This window comes from Oncorhynchus tshawytscha, unplaced genomic scaffold (assembly GCF_018296145.1).
Source record: "Oncorhynchus tshawytscha isolate Ot180627B unplaced genomic scaffold, Otsh_v2.0 Un_contig_7283_pilon_pilon, whole genome shotgun sequence".
NCBI classification, from domain to species: Eukaryota; Metazoa; Chordata; class Actinopteri; order Salmoniformes; family Salmonidae; genus Oncorhynchus; species Oncorhynchus tshawytscha.
In genome coordinates, this window is record NW_024609685.1 from 197800 (window position 1) to 213994 (window position 16195).

The 16195-nt window shown below is 48.5% G+C and overlaps 1 protein-coding gene across 4 annotated transcripts; it reads right to left on the reverse strand.

Annotated features, from left to right (window-relative positions):
* Window positions 1-338: 338 nt before the first annotated feature.
* LOC112241046 (ataxin-1) lies at window positions 339-15428 on the reverse strand. Of its 4 annotated transcripts, XM_042316941.1 has the most exons (6): window positions 14736-15428; window positions 14305-14582; window positions 6757-7811; window positions 3836-4117; window positions 2527-3690; window positions 339-2306 (listed from the first exon to the last, which is right to left on the reverse strand). In XM_042316941.1, the coding sequence occupies exons 3-6, from the start codon at window positions 7477-7479 to the stop codon at window positions 1500-1502; spliced, it is 2976 nt and encodes a 991-aa protein (XP_042172875.1). In that variant the 5' UTR covers window positions 7480-7811; window positions 14305-14582; window positions 14736-15428; the 3' UTR covers window positions 339-1499. The 4 variants fall into 4 exon arrangements, with proteins under 4 accessions (XP_042172875.1, XP_042172876.1, XP_042172877.1 ...); XM_042316942.1 differs by lacking the exon at window positions 14305-14582 and having other exon boundaries at window positions 14925-15428; XM_042316943.1 differs by lacking the exon at window positions 14305-14582.
* Between the last annotated feature and the right edge of the window lie 767 nt (window positions 15429-16195).

Genomic DNA, 16195 nt, shown 5'->3' on the forward strand with positions numbered 1-16195 from the left:
GCCAGCTCTAGGAAGAGTCTCAAGGATGATGCACCTGAGCTCAATTTCGAGTCTCATAGCAAAAGGTTTGAATTACTTACGTAAATAAGGAATTACTGGTTTTTGGGGTTAAAAATGTCTAAAAAAAAATGTTTTCACTTTGTCATTATGTGGTATTGTGTGTAGATTGATAAAGACTTAAAAAGAAAAATCCATTTCAGAATAAGGCTGTAACGTAACATAATGTATGAAAAGTCAAAGGGTCTGAATACTTCAGGAATGCACTGTATACGGTGTATGTGTAATCCTTTACTACACACATTGTGGTTTTTCATTGAAACAAATATTCCATCCTATTTTTTTTTTTGGGGGGGTAGATTTAGGCGTTCTGTGCCACTACTGCCACTACTAATACTATAACACCATGGAAAAGCTGATAGTGAAAGCTTTCCCTAAACTAGTATTTCACTGCCTCTCAAACCTGATTCTGAGGTCCATTCTTCCTCGCTGGGACTGTCCTCACAATCAGAGGGTATGATCTTAACTGCTCAATTAGGCTGCTTTGGCCCTTAGAATGACCCTGGGTTCATTGTATGGGAATCTACATGTCTATCATTCAGCATTGTATTTCCCTTTAAAGTAGCCTAACTGCACAATGTTGTCCTGAGGCAGCAAAATGAAAACTAAACAATGTCCTCAAATGTATGGGGGGTGGGAGTTCTGATGACTGAGGGTAACGATGAGCAGTAGAGGGTTGTATTCTAACAAGGCAGAAATTATCAATTGATATAACTCACACATGCATAATTCACTTTATAGGTCAATATAGAGGACAAATCTCATGGTTTAGTAAATTCAAGCCTTTCCAGGTCAACCATCTGCTAGCTACAGTATCCACTCATTGTGTTCTGGAGAGAGACTGGCCTCCCAGGCAGAGGGCCACTAACTGTGTTCTGGAGAGAGACTGGCCTCCCAGGCAGTGGGCCACTAACTGTGTTCTGGAGAGAGACTGGCCTCCCAGGCAGTGGGCCACTAACTGTGTTCTGGAGAGAGACTGGCCTCCCAGGCAGTGGGCCACTAACTGTGTTCTGGAGAGAGACTGGCCTCCCAGACAGTGGGCCACTAACTGTGTTCTGGAGAGAGACTGGCCTCCCAGGCAGTGGGCCACTCACTGTGTTCTGGAGAGAGACTGGCCTCCCAGGCAGTGGGCCACTCACTGTGTTCTGGAGAGAGACTGGCCTCCCAGGCAGTGGGCCACTAACTGTGTTCTGGAGAGAGAATGGCCTCCCAGGCTGTGGGCCACTCACTGTGTTCTGGAGAGAGACTGGCCTCCCAGGCAGTGGGCCAAACACAGAGACAACAATGTTCCTTCCATAGAAATAGAATCATAAAACATGTATATACCAGGTAAATGAATCCTTTCCATTAATGTGGATAGATAGATTAAACCAAACAGCACTAACAACGTTACAAACATATAAAACTATGTTCCCTACCTCCTGTACAACACTCCAGCTCCTTCAACGACTAACCTTTGACCTTCCTTCGATGGAGAGCTTGACCTGCTGAGTTATAAAAGAGGGTTTTGGCAGAGTCAAAGGGGGTTCCTCATCCGCCCTCTCTGTCTGATCTCTCTCTGGAGCAGACCACCTCCTCTTACGACCCCAGGGTTTTTCTTTGTCTGCCTCACCCACTTCTGTCTTGAGGGGCAGAGGGAGCATGGGGCTATTCTGTTCTCTCTCTCTCATCTCTCCATTGTCTCTCCCTATCATCTCTCCATTCCCTGAGACAGCCTGCAGGTCCGAGGTGCTCCTGGGTCCAACTCTAATTCCGTAGACCCCTGGTCCAGATCCGGGTCTCAGTCCAGATCCTGTCACCTGGTCCACACAGCGGGGGACGTCCCTGTCCTCCTTATTCAACCGGTCTGTTTTGGCCACTTGCACCAGGAAGACACTGTTGCTGCCTGCAGCATTCAAACTGTTCCTAAAGTCCTTGTCCATACTCTGACCGTCTCTCTGACCATTACTCTGACCATTACTCTGGCTATTCCCCTGACTGTTCCCCTGGCGGTTAGACCCCTGTGTGATGTCCCCAGTGTTGTGGCTGTGCCTCAGCTTGACCTCGTGACCCTGGCTGTTGTGGTTCCTCCCAGACACAGAGCCACTGCCGCCCCTCAGGCTCCTGAGGGTCAGGGAGACACACACGTCCCCAACACACAGCTTGGCACAGCTCAGCTCCAACAGCTGAGTGGTCCGGTCAGGGCAGCAGGACGACCAGCCCTGGCCGAACACAAAGAACGGGTACTCTAACAGCACCTCCACACACACCTGCAGAGGAATGCAACACACAAAGGATACACAATAAACTGTTATTGGCATAAACATTGACATTAGGATGGGGTTATGGTAGCCTGGTCTCAGATCTGGTGGGGCTCTTTTCAACACCATTGCGGTGTGAGAATGAGTGACAAGGCGTTGGCAGGGTAGTACAAACAGACTGGCACTGAGTCTAGGGGAATGGAGACAACAACAAGCATCGCAAGCTTACCTGTGCTTTGTGTTCCCCGACACCAAACTGTATGATGACAGCGTTGGGTGTCTGGCCCGTGTCGATGCGTTCCACTGTGCTGGAGTCAATCTTCAGCTCACTGCTGATCTCAGCACTCTGGATAAAGTCCTCCGTCTTCAGGTCCTCCACTCGCTTCAGCTCCCCATCCGCCAGCTGGATGATGGAGCCACGCATGAAGAACGGAGGGAGCGTGGTTGGAGAGGAGGAGAGAGATGGGGAGGCCTGGACAGGTCCTGGAGCTAGGGCTGGGGCAGGGGAGGGGGAAGAGGAGAGAGAGGGGGAGGCCTGGACAGGTCCTGGAACTATGGCTAGGGCAGGGGAGGGGGACGCCACCACATTAGCAGGTGTGTTAGACGGGATTTGGATGTGTTGGATGGGTAGTACTTGGGCCTGGAGTACAGCAGGGGACTGGTGGTGGCCGTCCGACCCCAGCATCTCACACTTGGACAGGGACGCGGTGAGGTAGGTGTGGCGGGGGAGGGATGCGGTCGCTGGAGCCAGCTGAGAGGCGGTGGTGCTGGCCGTCCTGGCGGTCACCGAGCAGGCAGCCTCGAGGTCCGTAGTGGTGGTAACTCCGTTAACGGGTATCAGGAGAGACTGGAGGGACTGGCCGTCCGGGATGACCAGGTGCTGCGGCAGGGTGGCGTAGCTGACGCCATGCTGGTTACCTGCCCTGGCGATGTAGCCGATGATTGGTGCCTGGGTGGTGGAGTACAGGCTGTGTACATGCTCGTCAGAGTGGTGGGTGGTCTGGATAACCGTGTGAGGGGCAGAAGAGACCTTCAGAGCCTCAGAGGAGTTGAGGGAGGTGAAAGAGGAGGTTCTGGAGACAGGTTTCCTTAGACAGATGCCTCCTCCCTCACTGTGTATTGGTGATGGGTGGACCTGGACCTTGTCCTGCTCAGCACCACTGGTAGGGTGAGGGTTGGGGTGGGGGTTGGGCTGGGCGTTTGCTACCAGCACCAGGGAGGTTTGTAGTCCTGTGGAATCCTGGGTAGTGTAGTCTGCGGGAATGAGGATGTGTCGAGCTTCATATCCATGGTGAACCTGTTGATTGTTCTGGTTAGAGTAGGAGGTTCCTTTGATGCCAGCACAGCTCTGTTTACCGAAACTCCTCTCCAGCTCTCCATTCAGCTGCACCACCTTCAAATAAAATCAATCTTTATTTGTCATATCCACAGGATACAGTGTAGTCTACACTGTAGAATGACATGCTTACCCACAAGCTCTCCTCGCAAACAGTTCAACATCTAAAAATGTCTTAAATTTTAAAAAACGATGTAAATACCTTGGTGTGTCCGCCCTCAGCTTTGTTGACCCCTAACCCATCCGTATACTGGACCAGCACCTGGGAGGGGGCGAGGGTGAGGGTGTGGGGGAGGAGGCCCACCCCAGGGTGGGTGTGGAGCTGGAGAGGCTGGAGGTGGCCCTGGGTAGGGGAGGTGACGGTCAGAGGGCTGCTGCTGTCCAGCTGGATGTACTGGTGGGTAGTGGTGAAGTGGGTCCCTCCAACGGACACAGCCAGGTCAGACGGCAGACCTATCTGGACCTGGTTCTGCTGGTCCCCAACCTTGTCATAACATAACAGCCAGGTCAGACGGCAGACCTATCTGGACCTGGTTCTGCTGGTCCCCAACCTTATCATAACATAACAGCCAGGTCAGACGGCAGACCTATCTGGACCTGGTTCTGCTGGTCCCCAACCTTAACATAACATAACAGCCAGGTCAGACGGCAGACATATCTGGACCTGGTTCTGCTGGTCCCCAACCTTAACATAACATAACAGCCAGGTCAGACGGCAGACCTATCTGGACCTGGTTCTGCTGGTCCCCAACCTTAACATAACAGAGTATTTCATTAATCGCCCCAAAGGGGATATTTGTTCGCACCAACCAAAACATGAAAAAAACTAATAATTATACAGTGGGGCAAAAAAGTATTTAGTCAGCCACCAATTGTGCAAGTTCTCCCACTTAAAAAGATGAGAGAGGCCTGTAATTTTCTTCATAGGTACACTTCAACTATGACAGGCAAAATGAGAAAAAAAAATCCAGAAAATCACATTGTAGGATTTTTTATGAATTTATTTGCAAATTATGGTGGAAAATAAGTATTTGGTCACCTACAAACAAGCAAGATTTCTGGCTCTCACAGACCTGTAACTTCTTTAAGAGGCTCCTCTGTCCTCCACTCGTTACCTGTATTAATGGCACCTGTTTGAACTTGTTATCAGTATAAAAGACACCTGTCCACAACCTCAAACAGTCACACTCCAAACTCCACTATGGCCAAGACCAAAGAGCTGACAAAGGACACCAGAAACATAATTGTAGACCTGCACCATCCTGGGAAGACTGAATCTGCAATAGGTAAGCAGCTTGGTTTGAAGAAATCAACTGTGGGAGCAATTATTAGGAAATGGAAGACATACAAGACCACTGATGATCTCCCTCGATCTGGGGCTCCACACAAGATCTCACCCCGTGGGGACAAAATGATCACAAGAACGGTGAGCAAAAATCCCAGAACCACACGGGGGGACCTAGTGAATGACCTGCAGAGATCTGGGACCAAAGTAACAAAGCCTACCATCAGTAACACACTATGCCGCCATGGACTCAAATCCTGCAGTGCCAGACGTGTCCCACTGCTTAAGCCAGTACATGTCCAGGCCCATCTGAAGTTTGCTAGAGAGCATTTGGATGATCCAGAAGAAGATTGGGAGAATGTCATATGGTCAGGTGAAACCAAAATATAACTTTTTGGTTAAAAATTCAACTCATCGTGTTTGGAGGACAAAGAATGCTGAGTTGCATCCAAAGAACACCATACCTACTGTGAAGCATGGGGGTGGAAACATCATGCTTTGGGGCTGTTTTTCTGCAAAGGGACCAGGACGACTGATCTGTGTAAAGGAAAGAATGAATGGGGCCATGTATCGTGAGATTTTGAGTGAAAACCTCCTTCCATCAGCAAGGGCATTGAAGATGAAACGTGGCTGGGTCTTTCAGCATGACAATGATCCCAAACACACCGCCCGGGCAACGAAGGAGTGGCTTCATAAGAAGCATTTCAAGGTCCTGGAGTGGCCTAGCCAGTCTCCAGATCTCAACCCCATAGAAAATATTTGGAGGGAGTTGAAAGTCCGTGTTGCCCAGCAACAGCCCCAAGACATCACTGCTCTAGAGGAGATCTGCATGGAGGAATGGGCCAAAATACCAGCAACAGTGTGTGAAAACCTTGTGAAGACTTACAAAAAATGTTTGACCTCTGTCATTGCCAACAAAGGGTATATAACAAAGTATTGAGATAAACTTTTGTTATTGACCAAATACTTATTTTCCACCATAATTTGCAAATAAATTCATTAAAAAATCCTACAATGTGATTTTCTAGATTTTTTTTCTCATTTTGCCTGTCATAGTTGAAGTGTACCTATGATGAAAATTACAGGCCTCTCTCATCTTTTTAAGTGGGAGAACTTGCACAACTGGTGGCTGACTAAATACTTTTTTGCCCCACTGTATAATAATAATACTACTAATTAATTACACAATAAATACCAGTGTTGGGGAAGCTACTATGAAAGTTTATCAAGCTAACAATTACTTCACTCTGGAAGAAGTTACGCTACATTAAATCTAGCCTTAAGAAAATATAGTTTACTGAACCTTAAAGTTACCTTGAAAAAGTAGTTGACTACTTTAATGATGCATTATCATATTGAAATCTGAAATGTCATAGTCTAGAAATCGCAAAAACAGATCACAATTTAGTCTATTAAACACAAAAAATTGATGTTTTAAGTGAGAATTGGGCAGGTCTGACAAATTGTCTTCCCATAATTTAGTTAAACTACCAGCAAAATACTGCAAAATGTAGTTAACTTACTAGTTGACTCCATGTAGTTCACTACTCCCCAACACCGATATACGGTGCCTTTGGAAAGTATTCAGACCCCTTGACTTTACCAACAATGGATTAAATACATAAACAATCTGAACACAGTGAACATAATGACAAAGCAAAACCAGGTTTTTATACATTTTTATAAAAATAAATGTAAAAAATACCTTATTGTGTGTAGATTGATGAGGGGGAAAAAAACAATTGAATACATTTTAGAACAAGGCTGTAACGTAACAAAATGTGGAAAAAGTCAAGGGGTCTGAATACTTTCCGAATGCATACACAATAGACACACACCTTGGTGGCCTGGGAGATGAGGGCGGTGGTGTAGCAGTGGCCGTCCAGATGGTGGCGCTGTTGCCCTGTGGAGGCGGCTACACTGGTGGCAGTGGACTGGATGATCTGAGAGGAGATATAGCCAGTGTACGGCCCCGAGCTAATGAACTGGAGGTTAGGGGCCAGCTGGGCGTACTGGATTGTCCCACCCTGTTGGCTGAGCCCCACCCCAGTGGGGTAGATCGTGGAGAGAGAGGACAGGGGGAGAGCAGAGGGGGATGAAGAGGAGGACGAGGAGACATGAAACCTGGGGCTGGGAGTTTCTGTGGATCTGCAGCGTTCGCTGGCTACATTGGCCAGCCAAGCCAGGTTCTCTGTGTGTAAGGTAGTGTCTGCTGAGGCTGCAGCTGCTGCTGGTACCACCACAGGCCTCTGCTCCAGAGCTTGGATCTCAGCTGCTGCTGTTACCACCACAGGCCTCTGCTCCAGGGCTAGGATCTCAGCTGCTGCTGGTACCACCACAGGCCTCTGCTCCAGAGCCAGGATCTCAGCTGCTGCTGTTACCACCACAGGCCTCTGCTCCAGTGCTAGGATCTCAGCTGCTGCTGGTACCACCACAGGCCTCTGCTCCAGAGCCAGGATCTCAGCTGCTGCTGTTACCACCACAGGCCTCTGCTCCAGGGCTAGGATCTCACGCTTCTTTGGAGGTAGACAGCCATGGCTCCTCTCCTGGTTGGATTTCATGGTTGGTTTTCACTCTTTGTTTGTCTCTCAAGTAGGTTTTTTGAACCTACTGTTTCTCTCTCTCTTTGTCCCTATCTCTGTTTCTCTCTCAATTTCAATTCAATTTAAGGGCTTTATTGGCATGGGAAACATCTCTCTCTCTCTCTCAGTGTTGTCGTGGGCTCTATCAGGTCTCTTTCAGGTCTTCACTGTGTGACTGTGTGTCCTGGACTCAGTAGTCTAGAGAGGGCAGAGTGACGCCCGCCAGGCGACAGAGAGGACGACTCCATGGACTTCATGAGGAATCATCTCTGACTAACCACCAGCCTCCACAACGTCCGCCAGCTGTAAATCTGGAGACAGAGGAAGAAACACAATTGTTATGTTCTAGCATGTAGAAACAACAGAGAAGAATGATGGCTGTACATTTCCAACATGCTTACTCTCTGTGCATGACACACGTCAAAGGATATATGCAATCATCACATTCCATATTTTAACATGCGCCCCTGCAGGCATGAGATGCGGGTGAGTAGAGAGTGAGAAAGAGGACATGTAACGGGCTTGGCTTGAAGCGCTGAACATCATGGCATGAGTTTAGGCTATTACTAGCATCAGAACTTTACTTGAACAAAACAATAACATTATTAACAGATTCTCAAGATTTGAAAATAACAGTTCTGTTCCGGAACACTAGAGATCTCTTTAGTTGCTGGTTCTATTTCTGTTACTTGAATTTTTGTTGTTTTTTCACCGTTTTTGGTTCTGTTTCCTGAACCTGTACCAACCCCTGCTTCAATGACTGTGAGTGGAAAAAGGTAGGTGTGAAAATCAAGCCAGACACCAGATCCAATGACATCCTGGTTGTTGTTCTGTGTGTATTTATATCACAGGCTGCGACAGAGCCTGGACTCGAACCCAGAATCTCTAATGGTACAGCTAGTGATGCAGTACCTTAGACCACTGCGCCACTCGGGAGGCCTGTGTGTGTGTATTTATGTGCGTGTGTGTGTGTGTGTGTGCGTGTGTGTGTGTGCGTGCGTGTGCGTGTCCATACATTTCACCCAAGTCACTCCGCATTGAAATGATAATTTGACAATCACATCATGATGTTCTAGGAAGTCACGTTGTATTGTGTATATTACCCCCTGCCTCACGTCATCACATCTACATCATCTACACATTCAACAATAAACATACAGGCAACCGGACTGAAGACCTCAGTGAACCTCCATGTGTGCCTGATAAAGCCTGCTAGATGTACCATTCTATATCTATAACAGAACAGCCTGATAAAGCCTGCTAGATGTACCATTCTATATCTATAACAGAACAGCCGGATAAAGCCTGCTAGATGTACCATTCTATATCTATAACAGAACAGCCGGATAAAGCCTGCTAGATGTACCATTCTATATCTATAACAGAACAGCCTGATAAAGCCTGCTAGATGTACCATTCTATATCTATAACAGAACAGCCTGATAAAGCCTGCTAGGTGTACCATTCTATACTATAACAGAACAGCCGGATAAAGCCTGCTAGATGTACCAGAGATAACAAAGGAGAGGTGCAGCTGAGAGGCAAGAGAGGAGATAAACAGAGAGGCAGGAAGAAAGGGAGAAGGAGAGGAGATAAACAGAGAGGCAGGAAGAAAGGGAGAAGGGGAGAAGGAGAGGAGATAAACAGAGAAGCAGGAAGAAAGGGAGAAGGAGAGGAGATAAACAGAGAGGCAGGAAGAAAGGGAGAAGGAGAGGAGATAAACAGAGAGGCAGGAAGAAAGGGAGAAGGAGAGGAGATAAACAGAGAGGCAGGAAGAAAGGGAGAAGGAGAGGAGATAAACAGAGAGGCAGGAAGAAAGGGAGAAGGAGAGGAGATAAACAGAGAGGCAGGAAGAAAGGGTGAAGGAGAGGAGATAAACAGAGAGGCAGGAAGAAAGGGTGAAGGAGAGGAGATAAACAGAGAGGCAGGAAGAAGGGGAAGAGGGAAGGAGAGAGAGATAAACAGAGAGGCAGGAAGAAGGGGAGAAGGAGAGGAGATAAACAGACAGGAAGAAATGGAGAAAGAGAGTAGATAAACAGAGAGGCAGGAAGGAGAGGAGATAAACAGAGAGGCAGGAAGAAAGGGAGAAGGAGAGGAGATAAACAGAGTCAGGAAGAAAAGGAGAAGGAGAGGAGATGAACAGAGAGGCAGGGAGAAGGAGAGGAGATAAACAGAGAGGCAGGAAGAAAGGGAGAAGGAGAGGAGATAACCAGAGAGGCAGGGAGAAGGAGAGGAGATAAACAGAGAGGCAGGAAGAAAGGGAGAAGGAGAGGAGATAACCAGAGAGGAGGAAGACAACGCATGATGGCAGGCAGGGAGGGAGAGATGCAGCGAAAAACATGGAGTGACAGAGAAAGAGGGAGGGGAAAAAAGAGAGAAAAACAAAGCGAGAGCGAGGGAGAAAGGAAAAACAGAAAGTGGCAGAGGATGGGAGAAAGAGAGAGAAGAGAGAGGGGAGGGAGAGAGAGAGCTGCTTTTCCTGACCCACATTAAGCGGTGCCTGTAGCATCAGAGCACCATATCGCCTCCACTTCACGCAGACATTGTCGATTAGCTCCACACAGACACACACACACTACGACACTGCTACAGCACAACCCCATCACCATGGCAATCCCATGATAACACCACGAGGAAAACACCACGACAACCCGAGCCTTGACAATGAACACTGCGGTAACACAAAAACAATCTCTGAGGCATGGTTACAGGAGAGTCACAACACGGAGACACCATGTCCCACTTTCCACTGGTGTAAAAATAGTCATCTGTTTACAGTCCAACACACACACACACACACACACACACACACACACACACACACACACACACACACACACACACACACACACACACACACACACACACACTGCCCCACAACGCTAAAGACAACCAGAGGATCCCAGCACCCTTGGACAACTCTCCTGTGCTCAGCTATATGGAGAGTCTCTCCTCACATGCCCCAGAGGCAGCAGACACATCCTGAATGGGAACAAGCATTGTTCCATTCACTACCACTCACTCACTCACCTTACCTCACTTCACCTCAACTCAACTCACCTACCTCACATCACCTACTTCACCTCACCTCATCTCACCTCAACTCATCTACCTCATCTCACCTCAACTCACCCACCTCACCTCACCTCACTTCAACTCACCTCACCTACCTCACCTACCTCACCTCCCTTCAACTCACCCACCTCACCTCATCTCACCTCAATTCACCTTCCTCATCTCACCTACCTCACCTCACCTACCTCACCTCACCTACCGCAACTCACCTCACCTACCTCCACTCACCTCACCTACCTCACCTCACTTCAACATCTCACCTACCTCACCTACCTCAACTCACCTCACCTACCTCCACTCACCTCACCTACCTCACCTCACTTCAACTCACCTCACCTACTTTACCTCACCTACCTCACCTCACCTACCTCAACTCACCTACCTCAACTCACCTACCTCAACTCACCTACCTCACCTCACCTCACCTCACCTACCTCAACTCACCTACCTCACCTCACCTACTTCACCTCACCTACTTCACCTCACCTCACCTACATCACCTCACCTACCTCACCTCAACTCACCTACCTCACCTCACCTCAACTACCTCACCTCATCTCACCTACCTCACCTACCTCACCTCACCTCATCTCAACTCAACTCACCTACCTCAACTCAACTCAACTCAACTCAACTCACTCACTACCAATGACTGGCTATGTCCTAAATCTGGGTTTGGTGGATGCCAGGACAACACTACCTGCTCCAAGATTGGTGGAGGAGGAATAATGGACTGGGGCTGTTTTTCATGGTTTGTGCCCTTTAGTTCCAATGAAGGGAAATCTTAACACTACAGCATACAATGACATTCCAGACGATTCTGTGCTTCCAACTTTGTGGCAACAGTTTGGGGAAGGCCCTTTCCTGTTTCAGCATGACAATGCCCCTGTGCACAAAGCGAGGTCTGTACAGAAATGGTTTGTCATGATCAGTGTGGAAAATTTTGACTGGCCTGCACAAAGACCTGACCTGTACCCTATCGATCACCTTTGGGATGAATTGGAACGTCGACTGCGAGCCAGGCCTAATCGTCTAACATCAGTGCCTCACCTCACTAATGCTCTTGTGGCTGAATAGAAGCAAGCTCCTGCAGTAATGTTCCAACATCTAGTGGAAAGCCTTCCCAGAAGACAGGAGGCTGTCATAGCAGCAAAGGGGGGACCAACTCAATATAAATGCCCATGATTTTGGAAGGAGATGTTCGAAGAGCAGGTGTCCACATACTTTTGGTCATGTAGTGTATCTGTATGATGGCATTTGGGATGCAGGCACTCACTGACATGGATAGCAAGCAGCACAGAAACCAAGGAGGAAACCGTCTCCATTTCCCACAGTTATTATTATAACCTTGAGACCAACAAACACACGGCCAGTAAGATAACACTGATGAGAACACTCATGTACTAAACCCACAGTCCACAAATACAGGAAGCTCTTTGGGTCCTTTGGCTAGGCAGATCTGGAGAGGGACTAGTTGCATCCCGTATGGCACCCTATTCCCTATATAGTGCACTTGACCTTATGGGCCATGGTCACATTATGTACATTATTCCCAGAAATGAGCTTTGACGACCAAATAACAAAAAAAACAACCAAACATTGACGATGAAACAACATGTTGCCTTGCGGTGTTTCTGTCACCTGACTCTGTTGTTGTCACAGAGACTACACTACATATGACTGGCTGAATGACTGGCTGGCTGGCTGGCTGACTACCTGACTCTGTTGTTGTCACAGAGACTACACTACATATGACTGGCTGAATGACTGGCTGGCTGGCTGACTACCTGACTCTGTTGTTGTCACAGAGACTACACTACATATGACTGGCTGAATGACTGGCTGACTGGCTGGCTGGCTGGCTGACTACCTGACTCTGTTGTTGTCACAGAGACTACACTACATATGACTGGCTGAATGACTGGCTGGCTGGCTGGCTGGCTGACTACCTGACTCTGTTGTTGTCACAGAGACTACACTACATATGACTGGCTGAATGACTGGCTGGCTGGCTGACTACCTGGCTCTGTTGTTGTCACAGAGACTACACTACATATGACTGGCTGAATGACTGGCTGACTGGCTGGCTGACTACCTGACTCTGTTGTTGTCACAGAGACTACACTACATATGACTGGCTGAATGACTGCCTGGCTGGCTGACTACCTGACTCTGTTGTTGTCACAGAGACTACACTACATATGACTGGCTGAATGACTGGCTGGCTGGCTGGCTGACTACCTGACTCTGTTGTTGTCACAGAGACTACACTACATATGACTGGCTGAATGACTGGCTGGCTGGCTGACTACCTGACTCTGTTGTTGTCACAGAGACTACACTACATATGACTGGCTGAATGACTGGCTGGCTGGCTGACTACCTGACTCTGTTGTTGTCACAGAGACTACACTACATATGACTGGCTGAATGACTGGCTGACTGGCTGGCTGACTACCTGACTCTGTTGTTGTCACAGAGACTACACTACATATGACTGGCTGAATGACTGGCTGGCTGGCTGGCTGACTACCTGACTCTGTTGTTGTCACAGAGACTACACTACATATGACTGGCTGAATGACTGGCTGGCTGGCTGACTACCTGACTCTGTTGTTGTCACAGAGACTACACTACATATGACTGGCTGAATGACTGGCTGACTGGCTGGCTGACTACCTGACTCTGTTGTTGTCACAGAGACTACACTACATATGACTGGCTGAATGACTGGCTGGCTGGCTGGCTGACTACCTGACTGACTGACTGACTGAATGGATGACTGACTGGCTTACTGACTGACTGATTGACTGAATGACTGGCTGGCTGGCTGACTAACTGACTGATAGACTGGCTGGCTGAATGACTTAATGAATGACTGACTAACTGGCTCGCTGACTGAATTAATTAATGACTGGCTGGCTGACTGACAATGACTGGCTGGCTGGCTAGCTGTCTGACTGACTGACTGGCTGAATGACTGACTGGTTGATTGACTGACTGATTGACTGGCTGACTGACTGGTTGACTGGCTGAATGATTGGCTGACTGGCTGAATGACTGACTGGTTGACTGAAAGACAGGCTGACTGACAATGACTAACTGACTGGCTGAATGACTGACTGGTTGACTGACTGGCTGAATGACTGGTTGACTGGCTGAATGACTGACTGGTTGACTGAATGACAGGCTGACTGACAATGACTAACTGACTGGCTGAATGACTGACTGGTTGACTGACTGGCTGAATGACTGGTTGACTGGCTGAATGACTGACTGGTTGACTGAATGACAGGCTGACTGACAATGACTAACTGACTGTCTACACTCTCCATCAGATATTATCTTTCCCACACAAATCTCCTATAAATGTACCAAACAACAAGGTTAACCATCTGTGTGTGTCTATTGGGCTACTAGCTTTAATGCTCCAAATGAACCCTTCCATTCCCCGACTGACTCTCCCTTTAAAAGGCGGACCAGGAGTGTAAAGGAGATTCTAATGCTGTGTTCGTCACCAAGTGGGAGGTAGGAATTTACAACGTTGGATGCATTCACATACTTGAAACAAGTTTAAAGAAACGCCGATTGGCTAATGGCCAACAAGCTGCGTAAACCATAAACTAAAAGTACAGCTATCGTGCTTATAAACAAATTATAATGTTAAAAAACAAACATATTAACAGATTGATTTTTATTTAAAAAAGTTTTGTTGTTGCAGTTAAATACCCAAAATGCTGTTGTGAAGGTCATTTCCTTGGTAGGTGATGTCAGAGGTCAGCATGTGGGTGAAGTGGCAGCTCAGGATGACAGATGAGTTTTACACTAGTAATTACCGGTTGGAGGGCCGTTCAACTGGATTTTTCCCAGTCGTATGTGGTAAATTCCCATTTAGTTATGAACGCAGTATTAGCGTGAGAGAGAAAGAGAGAGAGAGAGCTGTGGCTAGCTGGCTGTTGGTCTTCTTTTCACAATGACTCCAGCGTCCTGCATCGCTCATCTCCTCACTAAGCTCACACAATGTTAGACGACAGACAGACGCAGACAGACGCAGACAGAGAGGCAGAGACAAACAGAGAGGTCAGGGATTCCCGTGTAAACAAGCAAACACCTCTCTCTACAAAACCTGTATGACTTGGCTCTTTTGTAAATGTATTTACCGTAATGCGATCCAAAGCCAACCAGATGCAGTGTACGTTCTGTAGCCTCTAGGGGCATTACTGGATGAGGGAATGACAGTGGTGATGAACGCATGAGTGGAGAGGACCAGGGTCCAAAATACTATGCCACAAATCAAGAAGAAACCAGAAGAAACACTGCCTTTGCCGAGGGAGAGGGGAAAAGCTTACCAGGCTGTACAAAGCCACAGCTGGCAGAGCATTGTCAGACTTCCTCTTGCCTGTGTAGCTTCTACACTACGTATTCCTATAGGGAAATCCTCTTTCTCTACGTCTCCTTTGTGCAGGTCTATTTTTCAGAGCCAGCCCTGTTTTCCTCCAGGCTCCAGGTAGGGTCCGTCCGGGAGAGAGGGTGAACATGTACACCCAGCCGTAAGGCTCTGTGATGAGCCAGCGATAGAGGAAGTCCCCCTGGTTGAAGAATCACATGAAGTCCTGCGTGCAAAGCTGCTCCAACGTGTGTTATGCAAGGCAGTCAGACCTCTCTCTCTGTCTGTCTCTCCCTTTCTCTCTCTCAGTTTCTCCCTTTCTCTCTCTCTCACACTCTCTCCATCTCTCTCTCATTCGGTCTGTCTGTCTCTCTCTCTCTCCCACGCTCCCTCCCTCCTTTTCTCCCAGTACTCCAGTAACATAGCTCCTCCCACAGCCAGCCGCATCAGATATTCATTCAAAAACACATTCTACTTGGCTGAGCGCCCAGACTACGCTCACACACAGAGAAGGGAGGAGGCAGAGAGAGGGGGAGGAGGCAGAGAGAGAAGGGAGGAAGAGAGAGAGAGAAGGGAGGAAGAGAGAGAGAGAGGGAGGACGCAGATAGAGAAGGGAGGAAGAGAGGGAGAGAGGGAGGAGGCAGAGAGAGAAGGGAGGAAGAGAGGGAGAGAGGGAGGAGACAGAGAGAGAAAGGAAGGAAGGGAGGAAGGAGGGAGGAGACAGAGAGAGAAGGGAGGAAGAGAGGGAGAGAGGGAGGAGGCAGAGAGGGGGGAGGAGGAGAGAGGGAGAGAGGGAGGAGGCAGAGAGGGGGAGGAGGCAGAGAGGGAGAGAGGGAGGAGGCAGAGAGAGGGGGAGGAGGCAGAGGGAGGAAGAGAGAGAGAGAAGGGAGGAAGAGAGGGAGAGAGGGAGGACGCAGATAGAGAAGGGAGGAAGAGAGGGAGAGAGGGAGGAGGCAGAGAGAGAAGGGGGAGGAAGAGAGGGAGGAGGCAGAGAGAGAAGGGAGGAGGGAGAGAGAGGGGGAGGAGGCAGAGAGAGAAGGGAAGAAGAGAGGGAGAGAGGGAGGAGGCAGAGAGAGAAGGGAGGAAGAGAGGGAGGAGACAGAGAGAGAAGGGAGGAAGAGAGGGAGGAGACAGAGAGAGAAGGGAGGAAGAGAGGGAGAAGGCAGAGAGAGAAGGGAGGAAGAGAGGGAGAGAGGGAGGAGACAGAGAGAGAAGGAAGGAAGGGAGGAAGAG